General features: G+C 43.4%; 1 protein-coding gene across 1 annotated transcript; it reads right to left on the reverse strand.

The window, feature by feature from the left end:
* Positions 1-13,906: 13,906 nt before the first annotated feature.
* LOC106081497 (trypsin alpha) lies at positions 13,907-14,899 on the reverse strand. The gene is made up of 2 exons (XM_059369707.1): positions 14,091-14,899; positions 13,907-14,033 (listed from the first exon to the last, which is right to left on the reverse strand). The coding sequence occupies exons 1-2, from the start codon at positions 14,897-14,899 to the stop codon at positions 13,907-13,909; spliced, it is 936 nt and encodes a 311-aa protein (XP_059225690.1).
* Positions 14,900-21,889: the final 6,990 nt, after the last annotated feature.

Genomic DNA, 21,889 nt, shown 5'->3' on the forward strand with positions numbered 1-21,889 from the left:
GAACAGGGGCACGCTATATAATGGGGTTACTTCTCCACTGTTATGGATTCTTGTAATGGACGAGATTCTAGATCTTAGACTCTAGGATTCAAGCTATGCGCTTATACCGGCGACCCAGTTATTCTAGCCACCGCAAAGTTATTGGATATCCTGTCTGGAATTCTGCATACTGTTCTTGGGGCCACGGCTTCTTGGGCTATGGAGTGTGGTCTAACTGGTTTAATGCCAGGAATACTGAGTTAATGTTGTTCACGAGGAAGTGTAAGATGCCTGAGTTCAGACTGCCGAGGTTGCAGGCAATTACTTTAAGACTGTCCAGGTAGGCAAGATTTCTTGGGGTTATGATAAAACGTTGAATTGGGACTTGAAAAGAGAGTCTAGGATAAGGAAGGCTTTCGATGGTCTCTACTCGTACCAAAGGTTCGTTGGCACTTGATGGGCCTTGCGCCCAATGTTGATGCAGTGGCTTACTCGGCGACGGTGCGGCCGGTTATGATCTATGGCTGCCACGTTTGGTGGCCGGTTACTGAGTACGAGTCGCATCTGGGGCAGAGAATTGCATGAAATCCAAAATTTGGCACTAAATAGCTACTTTGACCAAAGCAATTGTCTGTATCGCGTGCCACATAAAAACAAAGTTAGCTAGAAACACACGCACAAATACAATAGAGTGAGAGATGCGCGAATGTTTTAGTAATCGTTCAGTGGAGTTGATTTTCCATTTATTTGTAGAAGATTTAAAGGAGATTTTTATGTTTTTGTCGTTGAGAATCGTAAACGTGAACAACGATTGCTAGTATAAGATGTAAGGTGGCGTGCAGCTGTTCTCTGATGTGCGGGACCTGTATAGAGTGAATAGGGTGGCTTTGAGAGTGAATAGGGTGACTATGAGTAATACCGCGACCAAATCCTTGAAGGTGTTTCAAGGTTTACATTATATTAAACTATACATCAGAGAATCGGCCAAGAGGACACCGTTAAGGCTGTGGCAACTTGATCGGATTCGAAGGGTGCCATACGAGTATACTCGACAGGGCTATGGCTGACCTGGAAACTGTCTATATGACGAGAGGGGATATTGTTGACAGTGGATTGCATATGCTGATACCTACATTGACGCAGTGGCAGAAAGTGCGGTATAGTCTTGGGGATTGCAATATCCTTACAGATGGATCGAAGAGGCATAGTGGAAATGGTTGTGGAATACACTGCGCGGAACTTGAATTGGATGTCACTCATCGGATATGGAACGATTGCATCGTCTTATATGCGTCTTATTTGCGATTTTCGGAACTGCGGAGTAAGTATTGTTAATGAACTTAGACCGGTCGAATATTTGCATATTTAGCGATAGTCAGGTAGCGGTTAAGGCTCTTATGGATGCGAGCATAGGATCTGAAGATCTGTATCAATGTCGTGACCCTGTGTTGGGTTCCTGGTCACAAGGATGTGACAGATAACGAAAAGGCGGATTTACTTGCGAGAAAGGATGCAAATCTTCTCACGATCTCGAAAAGGGATATTCACCCGCCTTTTACACATATCTATTACGCGTTATAAGGTAACGTGGTTCAGCAGATAGAACGCAACAGCAGGTTGTGAGCATACGAAACAACTATGGGATGAACCCTCGGGCCTCTAGCGATGGAAAGATCCAGATCCAGGAACAGTCAAAGGAATTCTAACAGGACTAAATAGGTAAGTACACACATGTCTCGCATTGATATTAGAAATGATGATTTCTGTCGCTGGCGTCATAGAAGTCACTTCGCGGTAGATAGTTATCATTTTCTCTGCCAATGTCCGGCCTTAAGTCATAGTTGGACAAAGATACTGGTTTCTTTTTTCTTTCAGGCCTTGTAAGAGTTAAGAGGACTGAATCCAGGAAGTTTGAAATCTTTTGTCCTAACATCAAAGTGATACGAAAGGATACAGCGATCAATTGTGAAGCAAACAGTGACTGCGCCAGTTAATCTACCCAGATCGAAAGGGGCAAGACTATTGAGGAATCACTCTGCGGGAGTCGTAGGTTCGATTCCCAACAGAGGCCTAGTCTATCGCTACTTTGGTATCACAATGGACTAAAATGGTCTATGTGAGTCTGTTTAGAAAATGGATTGCCACTCTACCGACTTTATAATACCTTACACCGACTTTATAATACCTTACACTTCTCCTATAGGTTCGAAGTGGGAGATATGTCTAGTTCTGAGCCAATATTAATGGACCTCGCCGGATGTTTTTAGATGGCTTATTAAACAATACGTATCATATCTCGAGTACATATGTTCAATAACTACTATGTAATAACTACGGTTCATATCTGACAACATTATTGCAAATTACCCAAAATTTGATCATGTGGTACTCGTCGAGAAAAGCACATCGAGCCAGATGGTCGCTTAGTTTTAAGGCAAAACTGCTCATATGGCGACTGTTCCGCTTGAGCAACGTAGGATTGTGAATTCTGAGTGGTAAACTCAATGATAATACACCTTCTTTTTATAGCCGAGTCCGCCGTTCGGACTGCAGAGCGACACCGCTTTGGGGAGAAAATTTAAAATGGCATGGAACCTCACAAACGTTATCAGCATTAGGAGGGGATAACCATCGCTAATCATTTTTATACCCTCCACCATAGGATGGGGGGTATACTATTGTAATTTCGTCATTCTGTTTGTAACTACTCGAAATATTCGTCTGAGACCCCATAAAGTATATATATTCTTGATCGTCGCGACATTTTATGTCGATCTAGCCATGTCCGTCCGTCCGTCTGTCGAAAGCACGCTAACTTACGAAGGAGTAAAGCTAGCCGCTTGAAATTTAGCACAAATACTTCTTATGAGTGTAGGTTAGTTGGTATTGTAAACGGGCCATATCGGTCCATGTTTTAATATAGGTGCCATATAAACCGATCTTGGGTCTTGACTTCTTGAGCCTCTAGAGTGCGCAATTCTTATCCGATTGGAATGAAATTTTGCACGACATGTTTTGTTATAATATTCAACAACTGTGCAAAGTATGATTCAAATCGGTCTATAACCTGATATAGCTGCCATATAAACCGATCTTGGGTCTTGGCTTCTTGAGCATCTAGAGTACGCAATTCTTATCCGATTGGAATGAAATTTTGCACGACGTGTTTTGTTATGTTATTCAACAATTGTGCAAAGTATGGTTCAAATCGGTCCATAACCTGATATAGCTGCCATATAAACCGATCTGGGATCTTGACTTCTTGAGCCTCTAGAGTGCACAATTGTTATCCGATTGGAAAGAAATTTTGCACGATGTGTTTTGTTATGATATCCAACAACTGTGCCAAGTATGGTTTAAATCGGTCCATAACCTGATATAGCTGCCATATAAACAGACCTTGGGTCTTGACTTCTTGAGCCTCTACAGTGCGCAATTCTTATCCGATTGCAATGAAATTTCGCACGACGTGTATTGTTATGATATTCAACAACTGTGCAAAGTATGATTCAAATCGGTCCATAACCTGATATAGCTGTCATATAAACCGATCTTGGGTCTTGACTTCTTGAGCCTCTAGAGGGCCCAATTCTTATCCAATTTGAATGAATTTTGGCACGAATTGTTTTGTTATGATATCCAACAACTGTGCCTAGTATGGTTCATATCGGTTCATAACCTGATATAGCTGTCATATAAACCGATCTGGGATCTTGAGTTCTTGAGCCTGTAGAGGTCGCAATTATTATCCGATTTGCCTGAAATTTTGTACGACGGATTCTCTCATGACCATAAACATATGTGTTTATTATGGTCTGAATCGATCTATAGCCCGATATAGCTCCCATATAAATCGATCTCTTTATTTTACTTCTTGAGCCCCCAAAGGGCGCAATTCTTATTCGAATTTGCTGACATTTTACACAGGTCTCCAACATATTATTTAATTGTGGTCCAAACCGGACCATATCTTGATATCGCTCTAATAGCAGAGCAAATCTCTTCTTAGATCCTTTTTTGCCTAAGAAGAGATGTCAGGAAAAGAACTCGACAAAAGCGCTCTTACTTGTTTCTGATGTTCTCGATAGGATTCGATCCCAGAACATTCTAGCCTCTGCGCAACCGTGCCCTCTAAAGACAATATTATGTGACATTTTCTTCCAAGACAAAATTTTATTGAAATAATCTTTAAAGGCAGGCATTCGGATAGCCGAGTTGCCATCGTGCTCGTATTGCCAGAGCGGGGATCGTAGGTTCGATTCCCACCAGAGGTCTGTCGCTGCAGAGGTATCACAATGGACTTTACATTGTCTAAGTGAGTCTGTAAAAGGCTGCTGCTTTACTTAACCATCCTCGAAGGCAATATTTCTTTGAGATTTTTTCTAAAGACAAAGTTTCCCCGAAATATTTTACTAAAACTTTCTCTCAAGGCAAAAATTTAACGAAATTTTCTTTACAAGCACAATTTCAATTTCTAGGGGGATCAGTAGTTTTCAGTAATTGCATAAATTTACTTGTGGTCGAATTTACTGCCGTTGGTTTTTTGCCTGTTCTAATTAACGTTGCCTGTGTAGTGAAATAAGAGTGCAAAGTTTAACACATATATCACTGTGGCCATGGGAGAAATGACAACAGTTTTTTTTTTCTATCTGATACTACCACCAATTGAAATAAATTTCTCATTTCTTCTCCATAAGAGCTGTGAAGTTCAGTGCAATAAATAACTGCCACCACACGTACGCACAAAAGTTATGCCGGGTGTTACTTAAATAAATCTGTTTAATGTTGTTATCCTAAGGGGCAGGCAGCCAGGCAGCCAGCCAGCAGAGGAACGAGCACAGGACATGTTGCCAGAACTCCAGAATTTGTGCTGTAACAAAATGTTACTTAAAAGTTTATCTATTGCTGTGACTGTTGCACACATTACTAATGCATGTTGCAAGTGGAATGAAAGAAAAAAGTTTTGCTATTCAAAAAAAAAAAAAAAAACGAATCTAATTGTTGTCGGGATATCGTTTGTTGCACTTGTTCTCTAGTCGCTTGTATTGTTGGCAAGTGGCAGAAATAAGATTTAATTCACAATAAACACAGTTTTAGAGAATAGCCAGCAAAGAGTTTGCATCAAGTCAGTAATTTTTCAAATGGGAGAAATATGTTTGGAATTTGTTTTATTTAAGAAAATGGGTTAAAGTCGGAATGGGTTGACAAATACCAAAAAGATGTACAAAATAGTTTTCTGCACTAATTGGGTTTAGCGTAAACGAAAAATAGCATAGTGTATTAGGCTATAAACCGTTTCATGCCATATTCGACACGTATGTTAAAGTTTATGAGAGAAGCCGTTGTACAAAATTTCAGCCATCGGATAATACCTGCGCTCTTTAGAGGCTAAAGAAGTCAAAATCCCATATCGGTTTATATGGCAGCAATGTCAGGTTATGGATCGATTTGAACAATACTTAACATAGTTTGGTGTAAGTCATAACAGAATATCTCGTGCAAAATTGCGGCCAAATCGAATAATTGCGCCCTCTAGAGGCCTAAAAAGTCAAGGTTCCAGATCGGTTTATATGACTGCTATATTAGGTTATGGACCGATTTAAACCATAATTAGCGCTGTAAGAATTGCGCCCTCTAGAGGCCAAAAACTGTTAGAACCCAGAACGGTTTATATGGTAGATATACCAGGTTATGGGCCGATTTAAACCATTTTTAGCGCAGTTGTTTGAAGTCTGATAAGAATTACGCCCTCTTGAGGCCAAAAACTGTTAGAACCCAGAACGGTTTATATGGTAGATATACCAGGTTATGGACCGATTTAAACCATATTTAGCGCAGTTGTTTGATGTCGGATCAGAATTGCGCCCTCTAGAGGCCTAAAAAGGTTAGAACCCAGATCGGTTTATATGGTAGATATATCAGGTTATGGGCCGATTCAAACCATAATTAGCGCTGCTGTTTGAAGTCGGATAAGAATTGCGCCCTCTAGAGGCCTAAAAATGTTAGAACCCGGATCGGTTTATATGGTAGATATATCAGGTTATGGGCCGATTTAAACCATATTTAGCGCAGTTGTTTGATGTCGGATCAGAATTGCGACCTCTAGCGGCACAAGAATTCAAGATCCAAGATCGGTTTATATGGCAGCTATATCAGGTTATGGAGCGATTTGAACCAAACTTAGCACAGTTGTTAGCACAGGTAAGTTATGCGACTCCAAAAGCCTACAGACCCATAAGCCTTACGTCTTTTCTACTCAAAACCATGGAACGAATTGTGGACACCATGATAAAGAGTAGGACATCCAGCGAACTGCTCAAATACAAACAGCATGCCTATATCAAGGGAAGGTCGGTGGAGACTGCCCTGCACGAGTTTGTGCATAAAATAGAAGAATCCTTTGATGCCAAAACGTACACACTGGCGGTATGCATTGACATCGAGGGGGATTTTAACAATGTGAGAAACGACACACTGAACCAATCCTTAGACCAATATCGGGTTCTCAGAGACTGGATAAACCATATGCTAAGGAACAGGTGGAGAAATTGTGTGTCCCATGTCATAAATAACAGGGGGAAAGTGGCACAGGGCATGCCACAGGGGGGGAATTTTATCGCCACTCCTATGGGTGACCACCAGAAATAACCTATTACGGATGCTGACTGCGAAGGGATTTGAACCCGTCTGCTACGCAGACGATGTTATAATACTTCTAAGTGGTAAAGAACCGAACGAGCTATGCAGAAGGACCGAAAGGGTCTTGCAAATGGCATATGATATGGATATGAAATTTGTGCCACACTCCCAAATCGCTTTAATTTGAGCCCCATATTGCCATATGAACCGTTTGTAAGGTGTTTTGGGGCTGGGGCGGCCATCGATACTTTGCCCTGAAAATAGATATCAAATTCGTTCTTTACCCCCCCCCCCCACATACCGTTGATTTGAGCTCCAATTTGCCATAGTCGCATATGAAGTTCATTTTAGGGGGTGATGCCCTAAAGCACCTCCTAAACTGAACTTGATATCCCCTCAAACACTTGGCTCCAAAATGGGATATCAAAATCGTGTTCTACTCTCAAATACCTTTCATTTGAGACCCATATTGTCATAATGGGCCAATTACCCTATTTGACATATTTTTAGGAGGAAAAGCGCCACCTGGACTTGAACGCAAATTTTGATGTCATATTCGTAATCTACTCCCAAATACCTTTCATTTAAGTCTCATATAGCCATTGTCGGCTAATATACCCATTTGGGGGTATTTGGGGGTTGGGCGACCTCCCATTACTTGGGCCTAATTTTTTATGCCATATTTGTAAGCTAATGACGAATACTTTTCATTTGAGTCCCATATTGATAGGAACGTTGAATATATCTGCTTAGAGGGGTTTTGGGGTTTGGGCGGCCCGCTGGGTGCTTGGACCAAAATTTGAAACGATATTCGTTTTCTAGTCTCCAATACCTTTGATTTGATAACCATATTGTGCCCATCGGTCCACTTTTGATTTCGAGTGGCGTTTTTTGGGGTGAGGGGGAGGGACCGCCCCCTTCCGATATCTAAAAATTATATAGCCCATTTTTTTCAATTCAGACAAACTTACACAATCTGTGAAAATTTAATAAAAAAACGGCTCAGCCATTTTTGACTATACGGAACAAACAAAAAAACCGATTCACATATAGTCAATCAATCTAATTAATCAATCTATTTGACTCATTTTTGGAAGGAAAAGCGCCCCCATCCAGTATCTAAAAATTATATAGCCTATTTATCCATTCAGACAAACTTACACAATCTGTGAAAATTTTAAGAAAATCGGTTCAGCCGTTTTTGATTATACGGAACAAATAAACAAACAGAGCCCCATGGAGTTATGATGGGTCATATGGCCATTTTTCGCATTTTTGGGGAGTAGGGTGACCCCTTATACTTCGAAGCGATTTTGTGTGCCAGATTCGTAATCTACTCCCGAATACCTTTCATTTAAGGCCCAAATTGACATGAACGTTCAATATGTCTGTTTGGAGGAATTTCAGGGTTGGGGCGGCCCGATGGGTACTTAGACACAAATTTTAATACCATATTCATATTCTATTTTCTAATACCTTTCATTTGATACCCATATTGTCCCGATCGGAGGGTCCGCCCCCCTCCGAAATCAACAAATTATAAAGCCTATTTCTCCTTCCTGACCATATTCGCAATCTACTCCCGAATAAATTTCATTTGAGTGCCATATTGTCATGATCGTCCAAAAAACCTATTCTGAGGGGTTTTGGGTATGGGGCGGCCCCCCAGTTATTCGGACCCAATTTTTTTGATATGAAATGCGTACTCTACTCTTAATACCTTTCATTTGAGTCCCATATTGTCCCGATCGGTCTTTTTCTATTTTTGGGTAGTACTTTTGAGGTAAGGGGGAGGGTCCGCCCCCCTCCGAAATCAATAAATTATAAAGCCTATTTCTCCTTCCTGACCATATTCGCAATCTACTCCCGAATAAATTTCATTTGAGTCCCATATCATCCCGATCGGTACACTTTTATTATTGGCTTGTACTCTTGGGGTAAGGGGGAGGGTCCGCCCCCCTCCGAAATCAACAAATTATAAAGCCTATTTCTCCTTCCTGACCATATTCGCAATCTACTCCCGAATAAATTTCATTTGAGTCCCATGTTGTCAGGATCGTGCAAAAAACCTATTCTGAGGGGTTTTGGGTTTGGGGCGGCCCCCTATTTACTCGGACCCAATTTTTTGATACGAAATATGTACTCTACTTCTTAATAACTTTCATTTGAGTCCCATATCGTCCCGATCGGTACACTTTTATTATTGGCTTGTACTCTTGGGGTAAGGGGAGGGTCCGCCCCCCTTCCGATATCAAAAAATAGACCAACCTACACAATCTGCGAAAATTTCAAGGTAATCGGTTCAGCCGTTTTTGAGTCTATACGGAACAAACAAACACAAATTCAATTTGATATGCAAAATTTTAGCTGAATGAAGCGTCTAGGGACTCAATAAATGAAATTCAGGGATTAGTTTATAGGGAGATGCACTACTTTCTCCTCACCATTTTTAAGCTTTTATATAAAATTCCAGAGCCTCCGAATCTATATTGCCCAACTTGTGGAATTTTTTCTTTATTTGGATTTTAAATTTCTAAACATTTAATTACTTTAAATTTCTTCCTCAAAGTAAAAACTTTCAAAGATTTCTTTCAGAAAAACGCGTCTGTTTTTTCTTTATTGAATTCACAAATAGTTGGCATGTAAATCAGACATGAGTATGCATCAAATTGATAAAGTTCTCACTGTTACAAAAACTTGCAAAAATAGATAACAGCATTATTTTTTTCTATCCTCTAGTAGACAACAAAAAAACTCATACAGATTTTAGTTTTGGAAAAACCCATTGGTTTTTTTCTCTCACTCTCTCTTTCATCTGTCATAAAATATTTGATATATGCGACAAAGTGTTTAGAGGAAAAACACAAACAAGCCATGTCAACAGACAAAAACTTTTGTTTGAAACTTCCATAATCATGAAAGCCAAAAGAATTATGAGGTGATGGGAAAACGACTGATAGCGAATGCCATTACCTTAAAAATAGTCAAACCTTAACCGAGATAATATGTGGATCTTGAAAAAATTCCGCAAAAGCGTTTTTCAAGGTATTTGCTTTTATTAATGAATAAATAAACCGATTGGTTGATGCAGCAGACGATGGACATCAAGGAATGGTTCTGCAAAAGCAAATTTTACCATGAACATTCTATTAAAGAACAGCGGGGATACTTCTCTCAAATAAATGAGTGCCGTCTGATACAGGTTTTAAGCTCAATGATGAGTAGATTCGTATCGCGAGAATGCGAGGCTATTGCTGAAAGGAGGGAAGAAGTAGGTTAGTATAGCTATCGGTATCATATTGGGTCACCCAGGACTGTATTTCCTATGCCATTGTCTGGATTTCGTGGCTAACAGACACCGGCTCCTAGGTGGGGACACACAAGACAGGGCATGACCCAAGTAAGGGGCGTGGTATAGAAAACGAATAGAGATTTTGAATGCCATCACGGAAAAGGAATATGATCGCTGAAAACATTAAGACCCTCCTACGCCATAGTGGCAAGGAAACACAACAGAGATGAGCTGAACTAGTCATCAAAATTGGCAGTGTATCTGGTGGAATATCACCAGATCATCGGTCCCAAGTGGAGGATCTGGTTAACGAGCGGATTTTCGAATGTGTGTGGAACTCTGAAGAGGGTCCACCCATGCAAATGATGAGCAGCGAGTATAGGGTGAACATTCCTTTTGCAACACATGGAAAAATCCATTTCCGACCATACAAAGTATAAACATTTTGGACCGTGTGTCTGTCTGTATGTCCATCCGCCTGTCTGTCCGTCCGTGTGTCCGTTAGTTGTAATCACGCTAGATTCTTTAAAAATTGAGCTAAAATGTTGCACAGACTCGTATTTCTTCCATACGCTGGACCGACCTCTGCGCTACGGTGGCCTCCCTCCCTCCCTTAGTATAACTTACTGCTTTAAATTTCAGCGAAATCCGATAAATAATGCGGCTTAGGGCCTTAAGCCGCTGAACGCCTGGGTTCGAATCCTGGCGAGACCATCAGAAAATTTTTCAGCGGTGGTTTTCCCCTCCTAATGCTGGCGACATTTGTAAGGTACTTTGCCATGTAGAACTTCTCTCCAAAGAGGTGTCGCACTGCGGCACGCCGTTCGGACTCGTGAGAAGTGCCCCTGTTCCTTAGTGGAATGTTCATGGGCAAAATTTGCATTTGCAAGTTATACTAAGGAACCCGATATTCGAATATGAGCCATATCGGAACATATTTACATATCGCTGACATATTGACCGATATGCCGGTTTAGGGTCATAAGCCGGTTTAGGGTAAGCCGCCCGGTCCCCAATAAAAGCTGCACTTCTTACCCCGTTTCGCCTGTTATAAACCTAAAACCCAAAATTGGCAGATCGGTCTATATGACAACTACATCGAAATATGTTCCAATCTGGACCATTTTTGGTTCGGATATCGACGGATATTTTTGTTTCGGATATTGAATAGAGTTCATTGTTCTGAGTTTCAAAAAAATCGGATAATAAATGCGCATGTTATAGGCCTGAGGCCCCTCATCGGCATATCCTAAGCGGCATATCCGTTTTACTATTGTTCGCCTTAGTTATTTTGGGTAGCTAGACGCGTAGAGTCTCCGAGCTCAATTAAGGGGTCTTTTAGTAACATTCGCATAAGATTGCCAGAGAATTCCTATGGACTAGGCAAATTGGCTTACGAAATAAAATAGGTTCGGCCTTGTACTTGAGACTCAAACCAGTGGTCTTGGTCAAAAGCCTCTACTGCCTAGTTGCCTGTTGGTAAATGGAGCGTGGAGCTGCCACTCCACTCCACTTGAGGTCTCAGTGGCAGACAACATGCTACGGCTTGATAACACCTAATAAGTACAAGTCATTGATCAATTGTGTATAACAAAATATTGATCTTTTTAGTAGCTATATCTAAAAATAAACCGATTTGAAGCATATACAACACGGATGTCAAAAGCCTAACATAAATCACTGTGTCGAATTTCAGTGAAATCGTATTATAAATGCGCCTTTTATGGGGCCAAGACTTGAAATAGAGATATCGGTCTATATGGCAGCTATATCCAAATCTGGACTGATTTGGGGCAAGTTGCAGAAAAATTTCACAGAGCCTAACACAACTCACTGTCCCAAATTTCGGCGATATCGGACAATAAATGCGCCTTTTATGGGCCCAAAACTTTAAATCGGGAGATCGGTTTATATGGCAGCTATATCCAAATCTGGACCAATCTGCGATATATTTCAGAAATATGTCGAGGGTCTTAACTTAACTCACTGTCCCAAATTTGGGCGACATCGGACAATAAATGCGCCTTTTATGGGCCAATAGCCTTAAATCGAGAGATCGGTCTATATGGCAGCTATATCCAAATCTGGACCGATCTGTGCTATATTGAAGAAGTATGTCGAGGGTCTTAACTTTACTCACTGTCCCAAATTTCGGCGATATCGGACATTAAATGCGCCTTTTATGGGCCAAAATCCTTAAATCGTGAGATCGGTCTATATGGCAGCTATATCCAAAACTTTACCGATCTGGGCCAAATTGAAGAAGGATGTCGAAGTTCCTAACACAACTCACTGTCCCAAATTTCGGCGATACTGGACAATAAATGCGACTTTTATGGGCCCAAAACCTTAAATCGAAAGATCGGTCTATATGGCAGCTATATGCAAATCTGGACCGATCTGAGCCAAATTGAAGGAGAATGTCGAAGGGCCCAACACAGCTCACTGTCCCAAATTTCAGCACCATTGGACAATAAATGCGCCTTTTATGGGCCCAAAGCCTTAAATCGTGAGATCGGTCTATATGGCAGCTATATCCAAATCTGAACCGATCTGAGCCAAATGGAAGAAGAATGTCGAAGAGCCCAACACAGCACACTGTCTCAAATTTCAGCGACATTGGACAATAAATGCGCTTTTTATGGGCGCAAAGCCTTAAATCGAGAGATCGGTCTATATGGCAGCTAAATCCAAATCTTGACCGATTTATTCCATATTACAGAAGTATGTCGAGGGTCTTAACACAATTCACTGTCCCAAATTTCGGTGACATTGGACAATAAATGCGACTTTTATGGGCTCAAAACCTTGAGAGATCGGTCTATATTGCAGCTATATCCAAATCTGGACCGATCTGTGCCATATTGCAGAAGTATGTCGAGCGCCTTTTATGGGCCCAAAGCCTTAAATCGTGAGATCGATCTATATGGCATCTATATCCAAATCTGATGGGTCCAATTAAAAAAGGATGTCGAAGGCCACTGTCCCAAATTTTACCAAAATCGGATAATAAATGTTACTTTTATGGGCCTAAGGCCCTTAATCGGCGAATGGGTCTCTATGACAGCTATATCCAAATCTGGACCGATCTTAGCCAAATTGAAGAAGGATGTCGAAGGGCTTGACACAGCTCACTGTCCCAAATTTCAGCAAAATCGGGTAATGATTTTGTCTTTTATAGGGCTAAAACCCCAAATCGACGGATCGTCCTACATGGGGGCTATATCAAGATATAGTTCGATATAGACCATCTTCAAACTTAACCTGATTATGGACAAAAAAAAAAAAAAAAAAAAAAATCTGTGCAAAGTTTCTGCTCAATATCTCTATTTTTAAAGACTGTAGCGTGATTTCAACAGACAGAGAGACAGATGGACAGACAGACGGACGGACATGGCTAGATCGTCTTAGATTTTTGCGCTAATCAAGAATATATATACTTTGTAGGGTCGGAAATGGATATTTCGATGTGTTGCAAACCGAATGACAAAATGAGTATACCCCCATACTTCGGTGGTGGGTATATAAAGACCGCTCCACTCAGAGATGAGCTTATTGATGGAAAATTTTATTCAATGGAAAAATGAAAGGAGATATACCACACCACACCAGCCATGATTTGATGCTTCTCACTTAGCACCCACAGGAACCTCTGTTTGAACCACTGTAAGAACATAGTCCATTGTGACAATCCAGGAACTAAAGCCAATCCGTATGACTTGTAGGTCTTCCTTATTGAGTTTTAAAATGCACATGAAACACCACAATATCCTCTATGCATTGTTAAAATTACAACACCATTTACAGGTAAAAAAAAAAATAGCATAACAACAACCATAATTCGTTCCACCATAATTTACTTTTTTTTTTTTTGATAAATATTTTCAAAACAAATTTGTCTCCTAATTACACGCTTTAGTAATTTACCTTGGTCACATCATCTCATCTTAACAACTCAATCTTAAATAAACTAATTATAACTTTATTTGAACAACTCTAATTAGCATCTGTCATTTCTTTTATCCTTTCATCTATCCATGGACGCAGCGCCGCCACATTTGTATAAACGCCTGGGTAGCCCTTGTGAGCGCAGCCCACGCCAAACGAGACAATGCCATATTGTGTGGGCCTAGTGGGCGCAGGCCAGGCTGCTGTCGATGGTCGGGCCAGCATTGATGATGGCGAACTGGCATAGCTCACCAATGGTCCACCCGAATCACCTTGGCAACTATCCTTTCCACCTTCGGGCAGGCCAGCACAAAACATTTGTCCCGTAATTGTTGCCACATAACGATAACTCTCCTCACAGATGCTGTGATTCATCAAATTCACAGCAACATGATTGAGCATGGAGACGACGGAACCCGTTTCGGATGTCAAACCCCAGCCACTGACAAACAGGGGCTGTTTGTCTGGAATTTCATCGCCATACTCTGGCAATGCAATGGGCCTTACTAGACGCGAAAAGGTGAGATTTTTGCTTAGCCTCACCAAAGCCACATCACAGTCGAGGTCATTGAGATTGTAGGCAGGGTGTTTGATGATTTGACGAACAGCCACCACTTGACCGCCGCCCAAGTGATATGATGACCCAACGCGTACCGAAAAGGAGGCAACATCCTGGGGACTCTCGATGCAATGGGCAGCGGTGAGAATTATATTGGGTGTCAATATGGAGCCACCGCAAATGTGTGACTTGTGATACTGCAGTGACACCACAAAGGGATAGTTTAGAATGGATGTCACCTGGCCGCCAATAATGCGGCCATCATGATTAAAGTCCAAAGGCAGGTCATTGGGCGAGAAATCCACATCAATGCCAGCAGCAGCAGCAGCAGCAGGAGTGAGGTAATCGACGGCATTTAAGCTAAGTGGCTTTTGTAGGCGTCTCATTTCCATTTCCCTGTTAAGGGCTTGGGTTGCAACAAGGCCGTAGTTTGCCAGCATGGCAAGGCAAAATAGCGTGTTTCGCAGCCACAATTTATGCATTTTCCTCTTTTTTACTTTTCTTTAATAATTGAATATTTCTTGTTTTGTCTTTTGCTAGAGAAGCCTCTTGGCGAATATGATGATTTCCACTTTTCATCAAAGGTGTTTTATACTTACCTACCGCATCTGGCCCCTGCATAATGCCAACCATAAGCACTACAACACTTATCTTATCTAGGATATCTTAACAAATTTCTTTGAGGTTCTGCTTTTTGAGGTGCGAAAAGTCAAACACCTTTTGTTTTATGTCATTTAGGGGATTTTGTCATAATTTTTTTTGTGGAAGTGATTTCTTGGTTACATACTTCCGTATGTAAATATTTATGTTAAGTTAATTTGTAAATATTTTTTTTTTAATTTCTTACTTTTTATCTTTATAGTTCAGTATATCATTGTGCTGATTGCAAAAAAGTTGAATGAGCTCTTTACATTTAAAATGAAGGTAGCATTGAAAAATTTAAATTCCCTGTAAGAGGTTGTCTACTTAGAGTTTATCATTTGGCAAGAAGCTGATTTTATCATAAACGATTTTGTAACTAGTCAAAATTATATTTTAATGGAAAATTTCCCATATTATGTTTCAGTTCGTGGAAGTTTTGACCACCCAGTTAGCTGACATCGCGATGGGCTCAAAATGAGGATATCTTCTGCAGGTTCTGTAGAGATGAGGAGGAGATGGATAAACTCGGACTCCTGCTGAGCCTTGTCCGTCCGTCATTCCGTCCGTCCTTCCGTCCGTCCTTCCGTCCGTCCTTCCGTCCGTCCTTCCGTCCGTCCTTCCGTCCGTCCTTCCGTCCGTCCTTCCGTCCGTCCTTCCGTCCGTCCTTCCGTCCGTCCTTCCGTCCGTCCTTCCGTCCGTCCTTCCGTCCGTCCTTCCGTCCGTCCTTCCGTCCGTCCTTCCGTCCGTCCTTCCGTCCGTCCTTCCGTCCGTCCTTCCGTCCGTCCTTCCGTCCGTCCTTCCGTCCGTCCTTCCGTCCGTCCTTCCGTCCGTCCTTCCGTCCGTCCTTCCGTCCGTCCTTCCGTCCGTCCTTCCGTCCGTCCTTCCGTCCGTCCTTCCGTCCGTCCTTCCGTCCGTCCTTCCGTCCGTCCTTCCGTCCGTCCTTCCGTCCGTCCTTCCGTCCGTCCTTCCGTCCGTCCTTCCGTCCGTCCTTCCGTCCGTCCTTCCGTCCGTCCTTCCGTCCGTCCTTCCGTCCGTCCTTCCGTCCGTCCTTCCGTCCGTCCTTCCGTCCGTCCTTCCGTCCGTCCTTCCGTCCGTCCTTCCGTCCGTCCTTCCGTCCGTCCTTCCGTCCGTCCTTCCGTCCGTCCTTCCGTCCGTCCTTCCGTCCGTCCTTCCGTCCGTCCTTCCGTCCGTCCTTCCGTCCGTCCTTCCGTCCGTCCTTCCGTCCGTCCTTCCGTCCGTCCTTCCGTCCGTCCTTCCGTCCGTCCTTCCGTCCGTCCTTCCGTCCGTCCTTCCGTCCGTCCTTCCGTCCGTCCTTCCGTCCGTCCTTCCGTCCGTCCTTCCGTCCGTCCTTCCGTCCGTCCTTCCGTCCGTCCTTCCGTCCGTCCTTCCGTCCGTCCTTCCGTCCGTCCTTCCGTCCGTCCTTCCGTCCGTCCTTCCGTCCGTCCTTCCGTCCGTCCTTCCGTCCGTCCTTCCGTCCGTCCTTCCGTCCGTCCTTCCGTCCGTCCTTCCGTCCGTCCTTCCGTCCGTCCTTCCGTCCGTCCTTCCGTCCGTCCTTCCGTCCGTCCTTCCGTCCTTCCGTCCGTCCTTCCGTCCGTCCTTCCGTCCGTCCTTCCGTCCGTCCTTCCGTCCGTCCTTCCGTCCGTCCTTCCGTCCGTCCTTCCGTCCGTCCTTCCGTCCGTCCTTCCGTCCGTCCTTCCGTCCGTCCTTCCGTCCGTCCTTCCGTCCGTCCTTCCGTCCGTCCTTCCGTCCGTCCTTCCGTCCGTCCTTCCGTCCGTCCTTCCGTCCGTCCTTCCGTCCGTCCTTCCGTCCGTCCTTCCGTCCGTCCTTCCGTCCGTCCTTCCGTCCGTCCTTCCGTCCGTCCTTCCGTCCGTCCTTCCGTCCGTCCTTCCGTCCGTCCTTCCGTCCGTCCTTCCGTCCGTCCTTCCGTCCGTCCTTCCGTCCGTCCTTCCGTCCGTCCTTCCGTCCGTCCTTCCGTCCGTCCTTCCGTCCGTCCTTCCGTCCGTCCTTCCGTCCGTCCTTCCGTCCGTCCTTCCGTCCGTCCTTCCGTCCGTCCTTCCGTCCGTCCTTCCGTCCGTCCTTCCGTCCGTCCTTCCGTCCGTCCTTCCGTCCGTCCTTCCGTCCGTCCTTCCGTCCGTCCTTCCGTCCGTCCTTCCGTCCGTCCTTCCGTCCGTCCTTCCGTCCGTCCTTCCGTCCGTCCTTTCGTCCGTCCTTCCGTCCGTCCTTCCGTCCGTCCTTTCGTCCGTTCTTCGAAAGCACGCTAACTTTCGAAGAAGCAAAGCTAGGTACTTGTCGAGGGGCTTAACCTAACTCACTGTCCCGAATTTCGGCGACATCGGACAATAAATGAGCATTTTATGGGCCCAAAACCTTAAATTAAGAAATCGGGCTATATGGCAGCTATATTTAAATCTGAACCGATCTGGGCCAAATTGAAGAAAGATGTCGAAGGCAACTCACTGTCCCAAACTTCAGCAAAATTGGATAAAAACTGTGGCTTTTATGGGCCTAAGACCCTAAATCGGAGGATCGGCCAATATGGCATCTATATCCAAATCTGGACCGATCTAGGCCAAATTGACGAAGGGTATCGAAGGGTCCAACACAACTCACTGTCCCAAATTTCATCAAAATTGGATAATAAATGTGGCTGTTATGGTCCTAAGACCCTAAATCGGAGGATCGGCCAATATGGCAGCTATATCCAAATCTGGACCGATCTGGGCCAAATTGAAAAAGGATGTCAAAGGGCCTAACACAACTCACTGTCCCAAATTTCAGCAAAATTGGATAATAAATGTGGCTTTTATGGGCCTAAGACCCTAAATCGGCGGATCGGTCTATAAGGGGCTATATCAAGATATAGTCCGATATAGCCCATATTCGAACTTAACCTGCTTATAGACAAAAAAAGAATCTGTGCAAAATTTCAGCTCAATATCTCTATTTTTGAGGACTGTAGCGTGATTTCAACAGACAGACGGACGTCCGTGCTTCGGTGCTACTTACAAATGCCTTATTTGTATTCCTCCAAAGTCTCATCATCTTCCCCGCATGCTATACACATGCTATCACCGCATCGATATTACATAAGTGAGCTCGTAGTCCTACGTGTCCCGTTATGATACCAATAGCTATACTGACCTCCTTCTTGCTTCCTTTCAGTAATAGCCTCGTCTTTTCACGATCTGGATCCCCCCATAGGATTTTCGCCGTCCCACCGAACGTTTCGCTGTTCCACAGTGTAGCATGCGCATTTGTCGCACACTCCCTTAACTCAGACTGCGTGGACCAGAAAGGCTTCGGGTTACCGAGTTTATTGACGGCAGTCTTTTGACCTTTACCGCCAAATCATTTGCCCTTTCATTCCTCCTTACTCCGTTATGGCGCTGCACCCACGCTATGCGGAATTTTCCATCCTCAGAGAAGGCGTTAAACTCCTTCTTTCAGTACCAGACTGTTCGTGACCTTACCGTCCTCGTTGTTATTGCCCTTGTGGCAATTTTACTGTCGGTAAAGATGTGCACCCTCGAAGTCCTCGCGTTAGCACCACACCACTTCATCCATTCCTTGATCGCCCGGTCTCCGCCTGCAGGACTGTATTATAATCGGGCAGTCTAAAACAGATCTCAGTCCCTGGTTTCTCAATTCAGATCCCCAGGCCCACTCTGTCCTCTAGATTTGATGCATCCCTGTTACATGATCTTTCAGATGGTAATACTTGGATTCTGTCAATCCAAAATTGTGTTGCTGGCACCAGTGCCTCGCACTCGACTTCAAGGTTCATCTCAGGTATTCGATCGGAAACTTCTTCCCTTTCCTTCCAAGTTTTTCTATCGACGCCTCTTCCCTATCGATGCCTCGATTTTACCGCGATGGTGTGAACTGCTCCTATCCTCAATCCATTCTTCCATCGCTTTACGTCTCATAGCTGCAGTGGCTGCCTTACACTTAATCTGTATATCAATGGATCGGATATCTAGAATAGCCTCCAGTGTCCTAGTGGGCGTAGTCCTCATCGCTCTGGTCCTTATGTTGCACTTTTTTTACCATAGCAGTCCACCAAACTACTGATGCGTACGTAAGTATTGGTCTAATCACGCTCCTGTAGAGCTAGTGGACTATCCTGGCATTGATGCCCCATTTCGAGCCATTGACCTTGTCAGATACCAAAATCGTCTTATTGAGGAAACATGGTGCGTTAAAATGGCCCACATTCCTCTTCCTCGTTAACAGGCATATATCCGATTCCTCTGGGCTAACATTGAGACCTCTGGGTTTAGCCCAGTCATATGCCATATAAGATCCTTTCGGCCCTTCTTCATAGCTCGTTCGGATCCTTACCTCTTAGAAGTATTATAACATCGTCTGCATAGCAGACGGGTTCAAATCCCTCCTCAGTCAGCATCCGTAATAGGTCGTTTATTGTGGTCACCCATAGGAGTGGCGATAAAATGCTACCCTGTGGCGTGCCTTGTGCCACTTTCTCCCATATGTTTATGTCATGGGACAGACATTTTATCCACCTTTTCCTTAGCATATGGTTTATCCAGTCTCTAAGGACCGGGTCCACCCGGTACTGGTCTAAGGATTGGATGAGTGTGTCGGTCCACACATGGTTAAAAGCCCCCACGATGCCAATGCATACCGCCAGGGTCTACGTTTCGGCATCGAAGGATTCTTCTATTTTATGCACAACCTCATGCAGGACAGTCTCCACCGACCTTCCTTTGACATAGGCATGCTGTTTGTACTTGAGCAGTTCGTTGAAGGAGAATACATGAAAATCACATTAGGCTATTCGATGGTCTACGCTGATGTCTACGCTGATGGTAAAATAAAGCTATTGGCGTCATTCTCTACAAACCTAAGCCGACCTAGCCATATCCGCCCACACGCCCTTCTACACAATCCGATCCCCTGATTTGGCCCCACAAGCCTCATTAGCAACCCCAATGGATTATTTCGAAATTTATCTTCATTGGCTGAGTTCATGTGGTGGGTTCCCAAGATTTGTTTTGAAGAGCCAATTGGAAAAACATTTTTCCTCCCTAAATGAGGCGACGCATCTATCAGCCATTCAAACCTTAAATAATTTTTATATAAAAATCTAAAATTTGCTTTGCAAACTTTAGCCCATAAGGCGGCCAGCATTTTCGCTTTGAGCTCTCATTCACTGAAAGACACTATTTGTCAGCAGCTTGATGCTGGCATCGTAGCCTTTAATTTATAATCGAGTAAATTTATGTACACTGCTAATAATAAGTCTTCGATAATTTAGCCTTTAACACAATAAGCAAAGGAACAAATAGCCTTACGGCTAACAACTAACAAACGCTAAAGAATTTAATTAACACTTTTGCGTTTTAACCTCAGAACCTTGCCGCAGAATGAGGCAGCCAAGTGCAAGCTTAGAACGGCGAAGCAAAAAGAATGAGAACAATTTCATTTGAAAAGGCTTCCGGCCAAATGACAGAAAAGTTAATTTTAAATGCCAATTTCAAATTGAAAGACACAAGATTAAAATAACTGGAACAAAAACTCCATAGCATAGCGCCCTTAGAACAATGGAACAAAGCAGCATCGAATAGTCAGGAAAAGGCTAGGATAGAGGCTAGCAGTGTGATGGCAGCAAATAAAGTCAACATCACCATCAGCATGGAACAATACCAAAAACAATATCAATGTAATAGCCATCGGATTGGAGGCGAGCATAGCTGCAAAGCGGGAAGCGGGAAGCGGAATGAGGACATTTACAAGAAATGACTGTACTCATACCATAAATATTTCGCAAAGCAGGAAAACACAAAATGAAATAAAGTCAAGCACACTTGTACTATTGGTTGATGTGTTTACGAAGGGCACTGAGGTCCACCAAAAAGGACACCCGCTCTAATGCGAATGCTGTAGCAATATCCAAGTATAAGCTAATCACGAGGGGTTTGCAAAAAGGTCTAAACCGCGGGGAAGGCAGTATTCTAAGTTAAGAGCAGCATAGACTAGAGATGCATAAGTAATGGCTAAGGATTATAGTCTCTAGGAAATGGTTTTTGGGCCAGATGGCATATCAGTAAAGCTATGGTGACCTTCTCTTATCGGACTCACTTAAACAACTTGTATACCCTCCACCATAGGATGGGGGTATACTAATTTCGTCATTCTGTTTGTAACTCCTCGAAATATTCGTCTAAGACTCCATAAAGTATAAAAAATCTTGATCTTCATGACATTTTAAGTCGCTCTAGCCAAATCCGTCGGTACATCCTTCCGTCCATCCGCCTGCCTGTCGAAAGCACGATTACTTAAGGAGTAAGGCTAGCCGCTTGAAATTTTGCACAAATTCTTCTTATAAGTGTAGGTCAGTTGGGATTGTAAATGGGTCATATCAGTCCATGTTTTGATACAAACCGATCTTAGATCTGAACTTCTTGAGCCACTAGAGGGCGCAATTCTTGTCCGATAAAGCTGAAATTTCGCAAGAGGTATTTTGTTATGACTTCCAACAACCGTGCCAAGTATGGTTCCAATCGGTCCATAACCCGATATAGCTGTCATGTAAGCCTATCTGGGGCCTTGACTTCTTGAGCCTCTAGAGGGCGCAATTCCTATCTGATTTGCCTGAAATTTTGCACGACGTGTTTCGTTATGACTTCCAACAAATTGTGCTAAGTATGGTTCAAATTGGTCCAAAACCCGATATAGCCGCCATATAAACCGATCTCGACTTCTTAAGCCTCCAGAGGGCGCTATTGACTTCTTAAGCCTCCAGAGGGCGCTATTGACTTTCTAATCCTCCAGAGGGCGCTATTATTATCCGATTTGCCTGAAATTTT

Source organism: Stomoxys calcitrans, chromosome 5 (assembly GCF_963082655.1).
Source record: "Stomoxys calcitrans chromosome 5, idStoCalc2.1, whole genome shotgun sequence".
NCBI classification, from domain to species: domain Eukaryota; kingdom Metazoa; phylum Arthropoda; class Insecta; order Diptera; family Muscidae; genus Stomoxys; species Stomoxys calcitrans.